The following is a 20,804-nucleotide window of genomic DNA, read 5'->3' on the forward strand; positions in this document are numbered from 1 at the left end:
GCTGTAGCTTATTGCAATGACAATGTAGTATCACTGGGCACAAAACGTAATGCCGATACTACTGTGCAATGAGCTACTGCGCAGTAGTTGCTGAAAATGGCAGTGTGGTATCAGGACTGCGCAGTAACGTCTGCTTAAGCAAGTACTAAATGACTGCCAGGTAACAACTGCGCAGTATACTGCACTCATAGATACACCCAGAATGTTTCAAATCATGTTAGATAATTATGCTAAGAGACTTTTTCTAATTTAGGCATACCATGTAAAAAAACATTTTCCATGAGCATTCTTACTTCCTCCTCATTTGTCCCTGGCCCCCTATAACTACAAAGAAATCACAGCGAATTTCACCCCTCAGAACCCAGGCAGTATTTCTATTCTATATAAAATAATGTATTTTATTATTCAAAATACATGACACTTAGCATAACTGTCTCATATAAAAAAACCCCAAAAACTTAAGATGACTTCTAAAACAGGATCAGAGTATTATTTTTAGATAATCTGCTCAACACCTTTTTCCATGGCTATGTAATCTGTATGCTAAAACAGCAATTCTACACAGAGACATAGGAAACCAAATCATATTTGAAGGGAGTTTCATCGTGGATCAGTGCCAGATGCAAATGGAGTGTGGGAGACAGAATCTGTACAGTTCTTTGATGAAAGCCAGCAGAAACTGGGAGAATGAGTCAAATCAAAATGGTTACCTGAACTTATTTTAAACATTTAACATTTATAGTAAAAATAATACTATAATAAAGACATATCCAATATGTTCAATATAGAACATAACTATATTATTTAGACCCCAATCCTGGAATCTCCTCAAAAGAACTCCAACAACTCTTCTGGGTCCTACAAGACAGTAAGACTCTCTACAGGCCTCTCTCTTTGTATGGTAAGGCTACACAGAGATCTTGGAAAAAATATTTCTGTCTGACTTAATGCTCTGATGAGCCAGGTAAATTTATAGAACGATTCTAACAGGAATAATGCAATTCAAGATATTTTGTTCCAATTTAACTACACATACACACACACCTTGCTATGCTGCTGATGGCACTGCTAGGAGTCACCTTTGGCACCCTGTCCATACTGGCAGCAACTGTGGCAAGTTTTAAGGCTGTTGGCGATGGTGCTGAAGTCCTTGTATTGATATGCACATTGACTGGAGAAACAACACTGACATTGTTGAGGTGCACTGCATTAGTCAGGCAAGAATTGTTTATGGGAAGCGTTTGAGGGCTGCTTGTACACAATGCTGGAATTAAGTGGTTTGTGGTGGTGTGGCCAACTGTCCTTACTAGCTGTACAGTTGAAATCCCTGGGCTGGAAGATAAAGCCATGTTGGTGGAGTACAGAGTTCTAGAAGTTCCTGTGAGAAACAGAAGTATATCAATAAACATTAGGCAATTCAACCAATTATTTAGCCTCAAAACATAAGTGCCAAGTTATAGTTATCTGTAGCAAGGCACCTGGACAGAAAAGGATTTTGTTATCCTGCAAAAATGTTGGATATGCTTAAAACCTACATGTATAGGGTCTTGGGCAATTTCCAAGTTTTAGATCATAAACAATAAATAGTATCTTCTCCACTTTTTTTTCAAATTTCTTGAATAGAAGAATCTTTGAAAAGTATGGATTCATTACGTTTGTAAGTAGGTATTGACAAGACTTTTAAAAACGCTGTTTAGTATCTCTGGATCTTGTGGATACTTTTATCACAAGGGGCTGGACCACAGTTCCTATACAACAAATTATGAACCAATACTTAAATATCAAAAGTCTAGGGGTGTACTGATAGAGATTTTGGGGGCTGATACCGATAGCCTATTTTTATTTGTGATCGGCCAATACCGATCCGATTTCCAATACAGCTGTGTACAACTGGTAAGTCTGTTGTGGAGAAAGGGGAGCATATCAACACCCCCCTCCACAAAGTGAGGGAGGGGGCAGGCACGGGACGGAGCCATGGCTCATCTGCACAGGGGAGGTGGGGGGGCTGGCACACGCGGCAGGTGCGGCGGAGACAACACAGCTCCTGCTGCTTGTCCAGGAGGGTGGGTGGGGGCGTGCACCCCCATATCTGCACTGGGTGGGCAGCGCAGGCTGCAGGGCTGTGCTTGGGGTGGATGGCGACAGTGCTGGGAGAAGGCTTTGTGGGGGGGGGGGGTTTGCAGCCACCCCAAGTTTCACTGTAGCCCCCACCCACAGCCGCCTCCTAGCACTGCGGCCACCTGCCCCTAGCACAATGCAATGCGGCCCCCGGCCCCAGCCTGCAGCTGTAACTTGCCCCATGCAGATCTGGGGGCACATGCCCCCCCCGTGCTTTCCCAGATGAGCAGTGTGCAGTGGCAGAAGCCCTGCACCCCTAGCGCCCCCAAACAAGCCACAGCTCTGCCCCATGCCTACCCTGGGGCTGGGCAGCACCTACCCCAGCCCCACACCCTTCCTTAACACAGGGGGCATTGATTTGGCCCCCCACCCCTCTTACCTTCCCCACCCCTTTAACCACAACAGACTTACCAGTTGCATGCAGCTCTCCATGCTGCCGGGCTGTGCTCCTCGCTGCCTGCATGCTGTGCTGCAGCAGCGAGCACATACGGGTATTTATCAGCTAAATTATCAACCACATCAGGCTAACTTCCGATATAGTCAATTTTCTTTATATCGGTGCCAATCCAACATTGGACCCATGTATTGGTGCACCTTTACAAAAGTCTTTCCTGATAACTCTGTTAGAGCCACAGCACAATCCAAATATAACTCTGTTATCTTATTACTGTGTGAAAATTAGACAAGATCATGTCACTGAACAAAAATCTGTCTAACTCAAGGAGTAGTATTTAAATTTATCACCGCTGTTGCCATTTATTACTAACCACAATGTATTTTTTAGAAAGCAGAAATTATCTGTCCAATTTTGAGTTCTGTGTTAGACCGCTACTATTAAGAATTAATTACCTGAAGGCTGGACAACACCATTGATATTGTTGTGGCTGGTGTTCTGTTCTTTTGTTACCTCACTGCGACTGGGAGCAGGTGCACTGACCACTGCAGATGCAGCAAAGTGGGCGCTGGCGGAGTCAAGTGTTTTGGACATACAGTCAGAGGTGCTTGAGCCCTATGAGAACACCAAAATTATTTTCATTATCTTCCAAATACTAGCTGAAGGAAGACTTTGATGACAATGACAATGCACAAGTATCAGTGAAATAGGGGGATGCATCATCTGAAACAGTATATTGGTAACATTAAACATTTAAAAGGTCATGATTGCAGTTCTCTGCATTCCTCCCAACACTGGCCCTAGCTAGACAGGCAGAAGACTGACATGCTGCAAAACTGAGCCTTCTTCACCTTTAACTGTAGTGGTTCCTCTTAGAATAGTACATCAAGTTCAGTTGTGCATTTAATAAGGTTTTTTTTCATTTCATAGCATCTTGGACATAACTTTTACCCACTCACTTCTATATCTACCTTGTCAGGATCCTTGCTGAGATGCTAAAGGGTCTTTTGCATTTTATTTATCAAACACCTTTGCTTCTGGAATGTGCACATATCAGTTTACCTTTCAGTTTGCCTACTGAGGTCTGGAAGGATAATTCTTCTACTAAACCACTTTAAACCACAGTAAATAGTAACATGCAATTTTTAGCATCCGTCATCCATCTTTCAAAAATTCATTGCTATTTCATTTGTGTATGGGTACATATTCAGTACTCAATAGCTGGAAAAATGACTTGCCTGCTAGCTTTTCAAAATTTAGACTTTCATATGCCACTTGAATCTCCTGTTTTACAATCATGTTTTTACCTAAAGCATATCAAATTAAGTTTTCAATCTGAAATTTCTATAGCAGGCTTATGACTAAGTAACTGTCCACTTAGTACATTTGGTACTACAAAATGTAACACTACAAAGAAGTTCTTGTTTGAAACCAGAACATTTTTGTAGATCTACTATTTTGTGGTGCCAGAGATGATATGAATGTCTGCATATTCTGTTTTTGTGGCATAAGGATGCATATGACACCACAACTGTAATGCAGGTCCAAGGCCTAATTAAAACAGAAATTGTTCCAGGGGAGGGTAGAGACAACTGACTCAGGTAAAACTGCTCACAGTGATACTGGACATAGTAAGTAGAAGTTTGCCTAGTAACGTTTAACAGCGCTTCTGATTTGCTTGCATGTCTTTTCTTGAGTGACAAAATCACCAAATAAAGTAAGCTTGACAGTAAGCACATGCTCTGCCCTCAATGGATATTACAATGGGAAAATATGATTCCTTGCAAAAAGAAAGCTGAACACATTTACAAGGTATTTCCCCCCTCAACAGCTCTCGAAGACTCTGGGCGACAGTGATCATGATCTGATTAGATTCACCATCCATCAAAAGGCTGGGGATTCTGTCAGCAGAACAGAAATCCTAGACTTCAGAAGGGCAGGCTTTACTAAACTCAGGAATCTAGTTACAAAGGCCCTTTGCAACCAGCAACTAGATGATTTGGGAGTTCAGGAATGGTGGTGCTTCCTTAAGAAGGCAATTCTCCTCCCTTAAGGAGGTAAAACAGGAGATTCAAGAGGCATTTGAAAGTCTGAATTTTGAAAAGAGGCCATCCCCATGCAGTGGGTCCCTACTGAATATGGAGGGGGAGGAGGGAGAAGCCCACAGTTGATCCCCTCGAAAAGATGCAGCTTTAAAGTATTTATTCCATAACAGTATTCTTGAAATGAGACGGGAACTCATCACGTGTCCAGAGGCCCAGAGAATACAGGGAAGACAGTAGTCCACATGAAATCAGTCCTGAACAGGTGTGGGTACTCTTAGAATATTTGGATGTTTTCAAGTCTGCTGGTTCAGATTACCAGCATCCAAGAGTCCTGAAAGAACTGGCTGAACTCACAGCGGTGTCTCTGGTAAGGTTGTTCGAAGAGTCATGGAACTCAGGAGTGGTCCCGAATGACTGGAAGAAAGCTAACGTGGTACCCATCCTTAAGAAAGGGAAGAGGGATGACCCTGCAAACTAGACCAGGCAGTCTGACTTCAGTCCTCGGAAAAATCTTTAAAAAAAACTGTCAAGAAGGCCATCAATCACAAGCTTGTACCTGGCAGGGTATTAAGAAACAACCAGCCCAGCTTTGTCAAGGGGAGGTCCTGTCTAACAAACTTGGTGTCCTTTTATGACCAGGTAACTTATCAGCTAGACATGGGATGTGAGGTTGACATCATCTACCTAGACTACCAAGGCCTTTGATACCGTTTCCCATGAGATTCTCTCAATTAAGTTGGAGGGTACTGGTCTAGATGAGTCTACAGTGAGGTACGTTGGCAACTGGCTTAGAGGCCGATCCCAGAGTGCTGTATTCAATGGGATGGCCTCAACCTGGAGGGCTGTTTCCAGTGGTGTCCCCAAGGATCAGTGCTTGGACCCATCCTCTTTAACAATGACTTGGATGAAGGAGTGGAAAGTGCAATGATTAAGTCTGCAGATGACACCAAGCTGTGGAGAAATTTGGGCACATCTGAGGACAGGGTAAGGATCCTGGATGACCTTGACAGATTGGTCCTATGGGCTGAATGCAATCAGATGAGATTCAACAGGGACAAGTGCCAGGTCCTTCATCTGGTTAGGAAGAACCTTCACCATAACTTTATGATGGGTGGTGGGCCACCGTCTGACACCACATCTGAAAGGGACGTGGGGGTGACAATCAACCAGAGGATGAATATGAGTCAATGAAGTCACTAGCGGGGCAAACAGAACTCTGGCATGCATCAGCCAATGTGCTGCCAATAGATCCAAATAGAGGGGGAGGAACACCTCTCTGGCATTGGTGAGGCCACAGCTTGAGTACTGCGTCCAGTTCTGGGCACTGCACTTCAAGAAGGATGTGGGTAAGCTCGAAAGGGTACAGAAGGGCCACTCATATGATTAGGGGCCTGGAGGATAGGCCCTATGATTAGAGTCTCCAGGAACTGAGTTTGTTCAGTCTGAGTAAAGAGAAGACTGGGAGGTGACTCGATAGCTGACTACAAGTATGTCAGGGCAAACACCAAGATCTAGGAGAGCAACTCTTCAGAAAGACACTCCTTGAGAGGACAAGGACCAATGGGCACAAGCTAGTTGAGGAAAAATTTAGGCTAGACATAAGGAAAAAAGTATTCTCTATAAGGGTATCTAGAATCTGGAACACACTCCCAGCAGAGGTAGTGCAATCGCCATCCCATGGGGTATTCAAGAGGAGGCTGGACAAGCACCTCGCTGAGCTTGTTTGAACTTATTTTCTTTCTCCCCATGGCAGGCGACTGGACTTGAAGATCTTACAGGTCCCTTCCGGTCCTTCTGTTCTATGATTCTAAATTCTGCATACTTATTTATACTAAGCAATACTGACTCCAAAAGCTGCCTTCCTGATTTCAATGAAAAAAATTATCTGCAAGGGGAGTTAGTGCACAGTATGTTGAGGGTGTGAATTTATGAAGCATATTATAAATGCGACTACAGCATCAATACCCTTTTGAAGCTTATACATTTGCAGGAAAAATAGAAGCCCAGCTCCCCACCACCCCAAAGTGGCATATAAATCTAATAAATAAATAAAATTAGATAGCAACCAGAGATTTGTCAAAGCCATGCTGAGAAATTTAAAGAGAACTTCATCTAAACTATTTAACTACATTTCACAAAATAAACACATCAACTGTTATCTTTATCTTATGACAAAAAGCTAACAAATAAGCAAGCACAAGAAGGGACAAACTATGGAAGAGAGTTATCAGCACGTAAAACCAATTTTAAAGGAGGAATACCTGTGCTTTTGGATGCGTTTGTTGTGAGGAATGCTGAGATTGCTGTTTCTGCTGAAGCTGAGCAAGTTGCTGCCTTTGCATTTGAACTAATTGCTGTTGATGTGTCTGAAACTGTTCCTCTGTGATACCCCCTGTAACTGTGGAAGAGAAAAATTATGCCAGTGTTAAAGGTAACTGAAGAAAGCAAATGTTTCTTAAACAAACTTGAAATACATAGCAGTGTGATGGGGAATAATAAAAAAAAATATGAAAACAAGATGCATAAAATAAAGGCTCTGGATATCTGCATAGACCTTAAGAGATTTTTAAGCCTTGTGAAAGTGAAATTCAGCTGAAATAGATACTGGAGTCCAATTCCTTTTTCAACACAATATCAACGAGAACAGCTTCTAACTAGCATTGAAAGCTGCTGTCAATGTCTTTCTTCTCAGCAGCTATGGCTGTCACTCTTGGTAGGCTGAAGTCAAACTTCTGTCTAACAGGAGACAGAAGATAAATTTTGTCTTCTACACTGATGAAGGATAAAGAATCCCTATTCCTGGCTTGCAGGAAATCAGAAGAGTTTCCAGATCATGGTGAGAGATAGGTACACCCAATTCACTTCCTTATATATGGGCTACATTTCTACCTTCCTTCTTTTTATGATACTGGGATTCACATTATGAAGAATTGAAGTGTATCAGGTAGTTACAATACTACTAGTACTTCTGTTACGTGATCAGTGCTCCACTCTACAGATAGATTTTTAAGAAGTAAAAGGAGCATCACATAATGTACTCAAGCAGCAAACCGCATACTAAGTTTGAAGACCAGGGAACTAGAGAAGGATGACAAAAAGCTGGGTTTATAGGTCTAAAACCTAGCATATGTTTACGCTTTTTAAAATGAAGGCTCGCTGTCATTGCTTATGCTTATTTAACAACTTCAGTCCTGTAGCTTTCCAATCTTGCCTGTTTTTTTCATTCATGCCTATTATTTATTTAAAGATAACATTGAAGTTTGCTCCGCACAGCATTTTCTTCAGCTAGATCATATTACGGTACAGCATTTTGAATGGAGTGGGAGACTGTCAAGGTGGTTTAATGAGTTTGCTGACTCATGAGAACCAGGCATAGGCAAGTGTAAAGGCTTATCGGATTCCCACAAGACTGGACGAGGAGGAAAGCAATATATATTACACACAGATATGCGAGGCATCCATATAAAAACATGGATACTGAGGTTTATTTTCCTTTGTAGAAATAGTTGCAGATCTATCAATGCTAAAAAGAAAAGAAAAAAAGAAAAGAAAAAGGAGCAATTATTATTTTTGTCTTACATCCAGCATGTTTTTTATTCCCAACAATATAAAACTCCCCACATGGAGTTGAGAAATGACACAGGGCAAACAATGACCGCTCCTGAGGCAGGATACCAATTAAGATTAATGCAGTTTCATATAGGGAGACAACAGCTGTTCTAAAGGACTCTACCTTCAGACTTGCTTGTGCCCCGTGGCTGTTCTGAGAGCTGTTACCTGTGAACTCTTCAGCCACAGAAGCAAATAAAGATGGTGTTTCCCTATACCGTTCCCACGGTGGGAAGAAACGCTCTCTCACAAGTCTTCAAAGAGGAGGTAGACACAGACAACACTTTCACTGGCCAAGGCTTAGCACATTAAAAAATTCCTAACTTCCATTTTAATCAATTCCAATCCTGAAAGTCAAATTATAGCACAAGATGCATTTAGGGAGGAACAGACTGAAAAAGTTCTACTGTATTATAATGACTCAAAACAAGATGCAATGAAAAATTATTAATGCACTTGAGAGAAACCAGATTTCTTGTAGCCTACCATAAGGATAATAAACCAGAACATACCATAACAAAGACCAAGTCTTAACATTATACACACTTTTCACTAAAAAGGCCCACCTAGTACCTGTAGAGGCATGAACTAAGTCTCTTTCATAGTCAATGACCATATATCAGTGGAGGTCAACCTTTTGGCAGGTGTACCAAAGTAAGGCCTGCTCCCTCTCCGAGTGCCACTCCAATCCTTTTTTCCCTCTCCCCCTACCAGATCCATTGCTCTGCTCTCTCCTCCTTGGGCTATCTGTCACTGTTCTCCCTACCTTATCTGTTGCTCTGCTCTCTCCCATCTGCCCATTCCATTGCTCAGCTCTTTCCTCCTTACCCTATCTGCTGCTGGTCTTACTGTTGCCTACCAGATCTGATGCATGCCACACGCGTGCAGGCTGGCCACCTGTGTTATATATGAACCTATACCAACAAATATTTTCTACTTTATTCTCTAAAGGAGGCAACTGCAATATAATCTGTTCTGAATTGAAAAGTAATGTTAAACATCTGACCAAGTCAAGACACTTTTCTTCAAATAGAAATGCACTGGGTTTACTAACCTGGAAAAAAAAAGCCTATCAAAGCTAACAGTATGTGGGACTCATCATCTGATGCTTAAGGTAAAAATGAAAAAAGTATAAATGTGGGCAGGAAAAGGAGAAATATTAAAGCAGAATGAACTGTTCCCTGACTTTTTCCTTCCCATGCCACACACATTTACAAATCAAACACAAGCAGCAGCAAGAGGTCAGAATTAAGACTGCAACTGATAACGTGGAGTTGTGCATGAGGCCATGTGGACAGTAGGCACCCATACCTTAACAAGAAACCACATTGATGCAAGATTATGCTAATGCTTGGTCAATTCATAACCATCACAAATAAACTGCCTCCAGTGCATGTTATCCACAATCCATCATTAAGTAACCTAGCTAGAAGCTTTATTCCTTCAATGGATTAAAGTACTGTCAGCAGTTTAAAGCTAAATCTAAATTTTATTCAGTCAGTAGGCAGTAAAATAAGTTCTTCTAGGAGCTGATGAAGAAAGGATTATTTTCACAAAGATTTCACTACCTTGCAGAATTTGATTTTGTCAAATGGTATTGTCGTCCAAAATACCTAGAATCTGTAGGAATAACATCTTCTGCATGAGGAAACACCATACTAACAATAAAATATTGACCATTCTGTGTTCTCAGTATTTGTACTCGCTCATCTGCTACTTACTATACTCCCCGTTGTAAAGAAATTCCATTTTGAGCAAGCACTGGAAGGAGGACTCTAGTAATTAGTCAAGTGAAAGCATATGCAGAAACCAGTTTCCAAATATCTTCTCATACTGCTGTGTTATTAAGCAGGCTTCCAACATGCCAGGTGACTTTTCCACTTAGATACTAGTGACAAGAGCGATCCTTTATTTCTCCACCATAATTTAGTGGGGGTACTTCAGGAAACAGCTGAAACAGGAGTGGAATCATTCAAGTCTGACTGGTTCTTCTCATTACCCTAATCTCAAAAAAACAATTTTGGATCATAAGACCAGCAGATTTTTCACCATTTTTTACATGCATATGTCATAGTAGTAAAACCAGAATGACACAATTTATGTTAAATAATTAAAACTGTATTAAATTTGCTGAAAAAAAATATTTTCTCCATTTAATGGCAAAACACTTTTCAAAGTGTGTGCTGTATCTTCTACATTTAAGTGTGCACCTAAAACAAATTCAATTGTTGATCTAAGCATGCATTTTTAGAGCCATTTTCTTCAAGACTGCCATAGCCAATTCAAATATACTATTTATTTTTTGATCTCCAAAATCCCCCTATTAGTTTTTACCAACATACATATATGTAAGACTCAAATAAATGCAGTCAAATAATATATTTGTGGTTGTACACCACTGCAATTAGCTTTTTGGTGTTTTACTTGGAACATCACATTTTTATTTGTACACAGTTTATTCCTCTTGAAATGCTTAAGCTTACTCAATTACTATTGAAAAAAAAATCAAAAGAGTTTCAGTCAAAAAAGCCTAAATATTAATAAGTCATCTGACAACAATCTTCTGGAATTAACACCAATATGAAGAACAACAAAGCACAGAATTAAAGCAACTTGGAAGAGAAAACTATTGTTTTATGCTTCTTTTTTTGGTATGTTCAATACATTTTTAAACAAACTTAACTAGCACACAGAAATTGGTAATACCTATTTAACCATAACTTTATTTCCATTTAGAATGGAATAAATACCAGGGGGGAAAACAACGTAGAATAAGAGCAGCAATTGTGCTAGGCACTATACAGCTATGCTATTAAGAACAATTCCAGAGCCACAGGTCACAGTCTGGTTCAAAGTGCTGGCCTAAATATTAATTCTGGAAAGAACTCTTTTCTATTGCACATTATTAGAAACATGAAATAATTGTGCGCCCCAGGTGCAGTAGGGGAGGCTGAGGCTGCCTTGCCCGAGGTCCTGGGGGCCTTCCGAGGCAGCAGCAGTGGCAATCCAGACATGCAGGGCCTGGCCGGTGTGGCTCTGACTGGCCAGGCTCTGGTTTCTGGCAGTGCACACTGCATCCATGTGTGCCGTCTCCCTTTTTTCTGCTGAGTTTTTTGGGTGGGTTTTAAGATACCAGGATTTCCCAGTATCTAATTTTGCCACCATGCTGCAAATATTGTCACGTGTATTTTGCAGCACCTCAAAAGGCTCTGAGGCGCCACAAACTACATGTTCCCACTCATGGGGACATGGCCAGTGTTTAAATCTGAAGTTATTTCATATTCTCAGTCTGATCTGTAAAACAGACACACTTATCTCACAAGTCATCACAAGAGTATGTGCCTTTGTTAGCCTCAGTGTAGCTCAAATTGAACAACCTTGGAAGACATTAAAATTCTTATCATAAGGTAGAACTAGTCTTTGCAGATCAGGATTGAAATTTTATAAAAAGAAAATGCAACTTTTTCAGTTTATACTTTATGCTGTAAAGGTTTTATTAATTGGGGATTTTATTCTTTAGTGCTTCTCTATTTCAGGATTTGCTACATCTCCTACTACTGCAGTATTTAAGTGCAAATATAAATAACATGATTATAGCAGGGTTCATAGTGAAATCAATGGCATTTTTTGCCCTTTTTCTTTTTTCAACAGTAACCTTATAATCACAGAAAAACAGGGCTGAAAGGGACCTCAAAAGTTCATTTAGTCTAATTCTTCCTCAAGATGGGTTTATCCATGCCTAATCAGTCAAAAATATGTTTATTTATCCTGCTCTTAAAAATTTCCACTTGGTAACTAGTTCCAAAACCTACCCACCCTCTTAACAAGAATGTTTTTCCTAATAATCAACCTAAGTGTCCCTTGTTGCAATTAAAGACCATTGTACCTTGTCCTGTCCCCTGTGACCACAGGGAGTAGTTTATCACCATCCTCTTTATTATAATTACTCTTAAAAGTGCCTTGAAAGTCAGCAGGATTTTCATTAGTTTAAATGTCTCTACAGGGTTATCCCTTATCTAAGAATGCTCCTCTCTAAGACCCCTTCTACACATTACATGCATTACAGTTACCTGGTTATCTGTGCAATTAATTTAGAAATTAAATTATCATGCCATAAAAAGGTCCAACCAGCTATAAAGTTAAGAGCTGGAAAATGTGTAATAACTCTATAGCTGGTTTCTATCCAGCTTTAATTTGAACTGACAGGACTGCCAGCTACAGGGGTGCACCATGTGCTGCTGTAGCAGGGAGTCCCATCAGCTGACAACTCCCAGCAATGGCAGCGCCCCATGGGGGCCCCTTGTGGGGCACTGCTATGGCTGGGAGTCTCATCACATGCAGGAGTCATGTGCCAGAGCAGAGGGAGTCTGGGATTGCGGTCAAGGGCTCCACTTGCATTAAGGATAGGATCTGATATTAGATCTCACAATCACACCTCCCGCCATGCACTTGTGGCATGGCAGGAGGTGCAACTGTGTGAATTGTGCATCAGATCCTATCATGCGTTTACCTGAATGTCTAGAGGGACCCTGACTCCCATACATTTAATTAGAAGCACTATCCTGAAAGGAAAACATCTATCTTGGTGGGCCATGGAGAGCAAGATTATCACAATCACAAAGTATGGGAAACTGTTGAGAGCAGAACCCTAATCCACTGAGGATCTTAAAAAGTAGGCCCATATCCCGATCTGCCAACAGAAGTGGAGAGGAAACCACAGGCACTTTGCTTACTGTGGCCTGACCTGTTGATCAGGTGGGATTCTGTAGTAAGTATAAAACCTTACATTGCTTGTATCTTCAGTCCCATGGTAAGAGACTTGCAGTAGCCCAGCCTAGAAATTAAGGTATTGACTAGCTGTTGCAGTGTGCATTAGTCCATCAAAACACACAGACCTAACCTTGTTGCTGTCTTCCTATTTCAATCATTTACTGCAATTGTCTGTTACATGGTGTATAGAATCACAGGAAATTAGGGTTGGAAGAGACCTCAAGAGGTCATCTAGACCATAGTTTCTCAACCTGTGGTATGTGTACCCTTGGGGGTATGCAAGACACAGGCAGGGGGTACATGGGTACCCCAACACTCTCACCCTCTTCTTCTCTCTTGCCCCTTCCACTTCTCAAAATTATGGCAAAAAATTTGGTGCGCTGCGCATTGCACCATGCTTTAAATTCCCCGGTAATGCCACGCTTTGCATAGCACTGGGTTCAGCCCTCCTAACTTCAGCCAACATCACCTCTAGCCCAGGTACATACTTGAGTTGTGCACCCCTGGTGTAAAAGGTGGCAACCCTACCCACACCAGATCAGACATCTGTCATATCATGTCTTTATATACACAGCCCTTATTCCAATATATGGCAAACAGTAGCCTCAAAAATATAAAATCCCCTGGAAAATTGAGTGTTGGGGTACTTATTTAATTTTTCAGAAGTTAGGGGGTACTTGCTACTTAAAAATTTGAGAAACACTGATCTAGACCAATTCCCTGCTTAAAGCAGGACCATCCCCAACTACATCATCCCAGTCAAGGCTTTGTCTAGCCAGGTCTTAAAAACCTCCAAGGATGGAGGTCTTGAATTGGACCGACACCTCTTTAGGTCAAAAAAAGTCTTTCAAAATGGGCCGGTACAGCACCTTGCAGAATAAAACCTTAAGCCTGATGCTAATGTAATAACAATGATGATAGAAATGGCAGAGAATAGCAAAGTTTCTCAGCAAACCAGAGATTTTTTTGCCAGCAAATCAGCTTGATTAGCTGGGCGTAGAGAGAAGCCAAAAAAGACCATGAAAGTTGGCCCTTAGATCAAAATGGCAGATGGGTTCATTAAAAATGTCTTTTCTGATTCTTCAAAATGACTCCCATTTTCAGTTAGTATAATATGGTCAAGAAAGCAATGCAATTTGAACCAGCTCCTCTTTATTCACATATTGATCTGATATACTCTTCCACGAGCACTAGACTCGGACATTTATTCATTTATAATCAAATTTCTTGTGACAGATACTCCCTCCTGTGTGTAGTGTACCCAAAATATCTGAAGCACTACCATGAAGTAACTGTTGCTTTATATGCATTATTATTATTATGTTGGTGAGAAAATGAAGCAGGGGTCATTTAAAATGTTTCTTGTGCACTGAAGACTGTAGCATGCAACCTTAAAAGTTAATTTTCAGTTAATGGAATCTTTCTTCCAAAAATGGCTCTCTGCAGGAACTTCACAGATTGTTCTACTATGCTTTTTAGAGGCAGCTTTCTGGTGACTTGTTTGCAAATCAAACTCACATCAAACTCAAATGACTTGGCTGACAATTAATTCTCAAGTAGAGTCACTCCAGCAAATACACATCCCTTGTACGCAGTATTAATAATTATGCTGATTTATTTCTTAAATGCCATGTTGATGTTTGTTTTTAGATTTATAAAAGAAAGAAACAAACAAACAAACAAACAAACAAACAAACAAACAAACAAACACTGGTTTCTATACTTTACATGCTACCCAATGAAAAACAATTTTCTTTTTAAAGACTAGAGACAACAGCTCATTCTCATTTTAAATTCAGCAACCATCCCTACACAAATGAAACCAGTGCTACATAAAACATTTCTACATATTAAAAATTAACTGGGACTGCATAGAGCAGGGGTGGAGTCAGCATCACTTCCTCTCCTCCTGCTGCTAACACCAGTTCAGCAGTGGCTGAGAGGGTTAAACCTGCGTTAGCTCTGAGCGCAGCCTATGCTGTATGGCAGTCAGTTTTCTTGTTTAATATGTGCACCCCAGTTTTGGATGACTAATTTTTGGAGGGAAAGGCATGTTAGGTATGTGAATAAATATGGTATCCATTTTCTTTCATAAAACTCAGTTTAGCTCAGAAATTGGGAGGTGCTGCCATTACCAGTCTTGAAGGTATTCAAAACCTCACTGCTCAAATAGTCAGGAATACTCGTCGAATTTTCAGTCAAAAACGTTCATAGCCTTTTTCCATACACTGTTTTTTGTGTCAACACTACCTTTTAGTTTAACAAGCTCTGCTTCATCCCTCATGTTTATCACCTTTGTATTTATAGATAACCATATCCTCTTTTGGCCTTTATCAAGCTAAACAAGCCAAGTTCCTTTAGTATCCTGTCTTATGGTAGATTTCTCCCTTTTCCTGAGCATCCTAGCAACCTCTCTCAAATCCAGTTTGAATACATCTTTCTTGAATATGGCAGGCCAAAACTGCAAGCAGTTAAAGCAAATTAGGTACTATCAGAGCACCTTGTACAATGGCATCAAAATTTCTATCTTGCTATAGAAAATCTCAACTGATACATCCTAAGATTGCTACTCAATTTGGGTCCTTCTCATCAACTGTTTCCAACTGAGAAACTCCCAGCATATAGCAGAGATTTTTGTTATTAGCTCCCAAATGCATGACCCTGCACTTTGTACTATTAGATTTTATCCCTTTTCTATTACTCCAATCCTCAAGGTCATCTAATTTTTTCTCTTCGATATCCCAGTCCTCCCTTATATTATGATGCCTAACTTCGTGTCAGCAGCAAATTACATCAGCACACGCCTGCTTTTTGTGCCAAGGTCATTAATCACAACTGGTCCCAAAACTGATCACTGAGAAACTCTACCTATTAAACTTCCTCTAGCTTGATACTTCTCTATTCAACACTACAGACTGACATTGTTCTTTAGGCCCCCAGTTTTTTAGCCATCTTACAATTCCTCTACTGCTACTCATCATCACTAATGATTTCCCTTTGTGACTTTATATCACATCCCTTACCCAAGGTCCAGGTGATTAGAACTATAGCTTTTCTACTGCTTAGGAAAGGAAAAAATAAAGATCATACTAAAGAAAGCCATCAAGTCACTCTGGTACAATCAGTGCTTGGTAAATCCATGGTGCAATTTAATTTATTTTTGGTTTACCTTTACGTCCAATTATTCTTTCCTTCAAAAATCTCTTCTAAATTGCAAACTACTGAAGTCAAAGTAATTGTCATGTATCTACCTAAATCATTTTCCCCCTCTTAAAAAATGATCTATTCTCCAAGCACATTGTACCACATCCAACTTATTAAAAACACTTGCTACTGAGGCTGTGATATCAGGCAGCAGTTCATTCCCCAATTTGTGTGCATTACACACTAAGTTTTGCCTCCACTTCAGCTGTAGTAATCTCCATTCCAGTACCCTAAACACTGCATCTGCCCTGCCTGTCCCCCCACAACCAACATCAGAATCCTTACTGAAAACTGATGTAAAAAAAATATTCATTTGATTTTTGGTCCACACCTATACCCTTTAGTTTCTACGCCACTCTAACTACACAGCAGCCTCACCACTTCGTCACTTGTTTTTCTGTAGACATTTAAATCATTTTTTTTAATTTACTCAGAAAAGTCTCAATGCAACATTGTAACTGTAGGTGTATACTACAGACCACCAAACCAGGGGGAGGAGCTTGATCTAGAGTACTCTGAAGAACTGGCAGAGGCTGCATGCACACGGGACATGGTCATCATGGGTGACTTCAATTACCCAGACATCTCTTGGGAGGAACACTCATCTAAGTCGGATCGGTCACATTGCTTCCTGACCTGTATTGAAGAGCTCTACCCAACTCAGGAAGTGCACATGCCAACCAGAGGTAACGCTCTCCTAGACTTGGCCAAAGGAGAAGATCTGGTGAGCGACTTGATTAGAGGTCAGCCTGGCCAACAGTGAGCATGAAACCATAGTGTTCACTATCCGTTGCAAGGCAGGAAAGTCAGCTAGCAGGGCTGAAACTCTGGACTTCAAAAATGCAAATTTCAACAGGCTCAGGGCAACAGTAGGGGAAGCTCACTGGCCAATCCATGGATGACACCAAGTTATGAGGAAGTGTGGTCACACTTGAAGATAGGCTGCAGATACAGGCGGACCTAGACAGACTGGCAAGTTGGGCAGATTGGAACCAGATGAAGTTCAACATTGAGAAGTGTAAAGTGCTCCATCTGGGGATGAACAACCACCAACATACAGGCTTGGTGGCACCAACCTGACTAGCACTACGACTGAAAGGGACCTACAGGTAATAGACCATAGTATGAACATTAGCCGTCAGTGTGATGCTGTAGCCAGCAGGGCAAACAATACCCTGGCAAGCATCAACCGATGCATCTCAAGCTAAAACAGAAGAATCACTTCCTTGGTTTTCTCAGCATTAGCAAGACCGCAGCTGGAGTACTGCGTCCAGTTCTGGGCGCCGCACTTCAACAAGGACATGGAAAAGCTTGAGTCCAGAGAAGGGCCACCCATATGACCAGAAACTTGCAGGTCAAGCCATACGAGGAAAGGCTGAGGGACTTGGGCTTCTTCAGCCTAAAAAAGAGAAAACGGAGACAGGACCTGGTAGCAGCTTACTGCTACACTAGCGGAGTACATCAAGGGCTTGGCAAACCAGGGCACCGTTGGGGAAAACCTGGAGTAATGGCCACAAGCTCCTGGAAGACTGTTTCAGGCTTAACCCTAGAAAAAAAGAACTACTTCACAGTTAGGGTGTCCAGACTGAGGAACAGACTCCCTCCAGAGGTGGTGCAATCACCTACCCTGGGAATCTTCAAGAAGGAGACTGGACAGTCACCTTGCTGGGGTCACCTGACCCGATGTCTTTCCTGCCTAGTGCAGGGGGGCTGGACCTGATGATCTTGCAATGTCTGTTCCAGTCCCTTACAATCTATGAACATGTTCAGCCTATTATTCCCTCTTTGATATCCAAAGGCATACATATTTTTTTGCTGACTAATCTTTTTTTCGTTCTTTTTAGGCCAGGGCAGGCAATTATTTCAGCTACGTGGCCACTTAATGTGATCTGGTGAGCTTTTGATGGCAGCATGGGTAACCCTGCCCCTGGTCGCCATCTTAGGACCAAAAATCCTGCCCCTAACCCCTGACCTTTGCCATCGAAAGTCCCTGCTCCTTGCCTTCTGGAAATACTCCGCGCAGGGGGGGGGGTTGCCATCTTAGAACCAGAAAAAAACAAATCACACACTAAAAGTCAAACATCTACTATAACAAATTTTAATCTTATTACAAAAAATAATTTTGTCATGATTTGTGTTTGCATAGTGTATATAAAGATGATTGCATAATAACTCAAAAATAAATTCTTAGTCTTGTATATTGTGTGGGGAGGGTGTGGTTGGGGGTGTGTGTGGGTGGGTGGGTGGGTGTGTGTGTGTGTGGTGGAATGTGAAGGAGGTGTGTATGGTGAGGTGTGGGGGGTTTGTGTGTGTATGGTGGGGTGTGGGGTTATGTGGCTATGTGTTCGGGGGCATATATGTGGGGGTAGGGTGTGCTGTTTGTGGGCAGTGAAGGAGGGTGCGGGGATGTGGGGGACCCCCCGCACTCTTTCCCCATGGCACATGGCCCTACAGGTGGTGGTGGCAGCAGCAACAGGTAGAGGCACCTGGAGCTGCCCAGCATTGCACTTCGTGGCAAGGAGCACAGCCTCCCGGGCGACCTATCCCCAGGGCTCCACGCTATGCATGTGGCTTCCACATTCGCGTGCAACCGGGGAGAAGTTCCACGTGTTGGAGCTGGCTGCCTGCACTGCTCCCTGTTGCACAGGTCCCGGGACTCCACCAGAAGTGGAGGAGAGCCCTACTGCATGGACCTTCCCCCCAGTGGTGTGTAAGTGAGGAAGCTGTGCATGCGTGGTATGGAGCCCTGGCAATAGAGGTGGCCCAGCGGGGCTGTGCTCATCATCACAATGTGCAGCACTGGCCAGAGCCATGTGCTGCTGGGTGGCAGAGCCTCCACCAGGCATGAGTGCCCCAAGCATCATAGCCTGCTGCTGCTGCACTGCCACTGGCAGGGCTGTGCGCCATGGCAGGGAGGGGCGAGTATTTGGAGGGTTCCCACACCATCCTTCACATTTATAACTTGCCCACCCAAGCTCTGTGCTGCCACTGCTCCCCTGGGTGTAGGCTCTGCATTGCCGCCAGCCCCAACTCCTCCCCCCTCACCCGCTGCCCTTAGCAAGCAGGACACCGAGGAAGCCGAGCAGGTCCCCTGGTGGCTGCAGCCCCGCCCAGAAGCTGCTGTTGGCCGAGGCGGGCTCTTCCACCTCCAAGGGTGGGAGTGAAACACAACAGGGTATGTTGGCAGGGGGTGTATATATGTGGGTGCTTCACTCCCACCCTTGTGGGCAGAAGGGCTGGGGAGGGTTACAATTAGTTGGTGGGTGCCGCAGCCTGGATGACAGTGCTTGGTGGGCCAGATTTGGCCAGTGGGCTGTATTTTGCCTGCCCCTGTTTTAGGCTCTCTGACTATTCTTAATAACTTGCTCCAGGCACTTATTCATGCAGTTTGGCTGTGTCCCCCTCCCCACTTATTTCACTGAAGTTTTTACCCTCTTGCTTTGACTAGATTCCACAATGTAAGCATCTTTATTTTAAACTGAAGGAAGTCCAGTCTCCACATTTATATATCTCTAAGCTCCTCACTGCAGCTAATTTCAATAACTAATTTCCAGTTTATCAGGAGTTTACCTTTTTGATATCAGGATTCTTTTATCAAAAACAGATACTGAGAAGTTATGTAGTCCAAATCTGTTGCCCAGGAAAGGAACATCTGTCTAAACCACCCTAGACAAAAGTTTGTCTAACCTGTAATTGTATACAATGTAATTCCATAGCTTCTTGATGATCCGTTCCAATGCTCAACTGCCTTCAGAATAGAATTTTTTTTTGTAATATCTACCCCAAATCTTTCTTGTTGCAAAATAAGCCCATTATTTCTTGTCCTGTCCTCTGTGAACACAAAGAATAAATTGACGAGCAATTTGAACAACGCTTTTGATGTTTTACGTATGCTTTCTGATCCCAGCCCTCAGCTTTTCTTTTCTAGGTTAAAGAATCCAAACTCTTCTTACCTTTCCTATACATCCTCATAAATAATATTTTAGCAACAATTTTACATTGTTGAGTCACATGCAGCTTGAGATCCATTATAACCCCAAATCTATTTTTATAATGCCACAGTCATTTTCCATTTTATATTTGTGCATTTAATTGTTCCTTAGGAGCAGTACTTATTTCAAACAACTGAATGAAGATAAAAAAAAAATAGTAATGGACCTAAAAACAGGTTCTTGCAAGTACCCACTTGATGCCACCTCTTGCTTTGATACTGAGCTGCTGATAGAATTCTACTCTTTGGAACACGCTTAATTCAACCATTTATGCACCCACCTTATAGTAGTTTCATCTAGAGCATATTTCCTTAGCTTACATATTAGAAGATCGTGGCAGATAATATCAAAAGCCTTAGTAAAGTTGAGGTATAGCACATCCACTGCTCCCCCTATCCACAAGGCCTGTTACCCTGTCACGGAAAGTAAATTAGGCTGGTTAGAAATTATGTGCCTTGACAAATCTATGTTGCTTATCAACTTGTTATCCTCTAGGTACTTATAAAGGAATTGTTTTACAATATGCTCCAGGATCTTTCAATGTGCCAAAGTTGTACTGAATAGTGTCTAACTCTCTGCCCCCCTCCCACCCTTTTTTAGGATGTATACTACATTTGTCCTTTTCCAGCCTTCTGTGACCTTACCTGAACTTCAGGAGTTACCAAAGATAAT

The 20,804-nt window shown here is 42.0% G+C and overlaps 1 protein-coding gene across 1 annotated transcript in view; it reads right to left on the minus strand.

The window, feature by feature from the left end:
• The window catches only part of EPC2 (enhancer of polycomb homolog 2), an 82,631-nt gene that overhangs the window by 2,140 nt on the left and 59,687 nt on the right, over positions 1-20,804 (minus strand). The window contains exons 11-13 of the mRNA XM_006278706.4: positions 6,819-6,955; positions 2,968-3,127; positions 1,045-1,378 (exon numbers count right to left, since the gene is read on the minus strand). Of these exons, the coding sequence (XP_006278768.1) occupies positions 1,045-1,378; positions 2,968-3,127; positions 6,819-6,955 (631 nt within the window). The remainder of the gene's footprint in view (positions 1-1,044; positions 1,379-2,967; positions 3,128-6,818; positions 6,956-20,804) is intronic.

The sequence above is a fragment of the Alligator mississippiensis genome, chromosome 4 (genome assembly GCF_030867095.1).
Source record: "Alligator mississippiensis isolate rAllMis1 chromosome 4, rAllMis1, whole genome shotgun sequence".
Lineage (NCBI taxonomy): Eukaryota > Metazoa > Chordata > Crocodylia > Alligatoridae > Alligator > Alligator mississippiensis.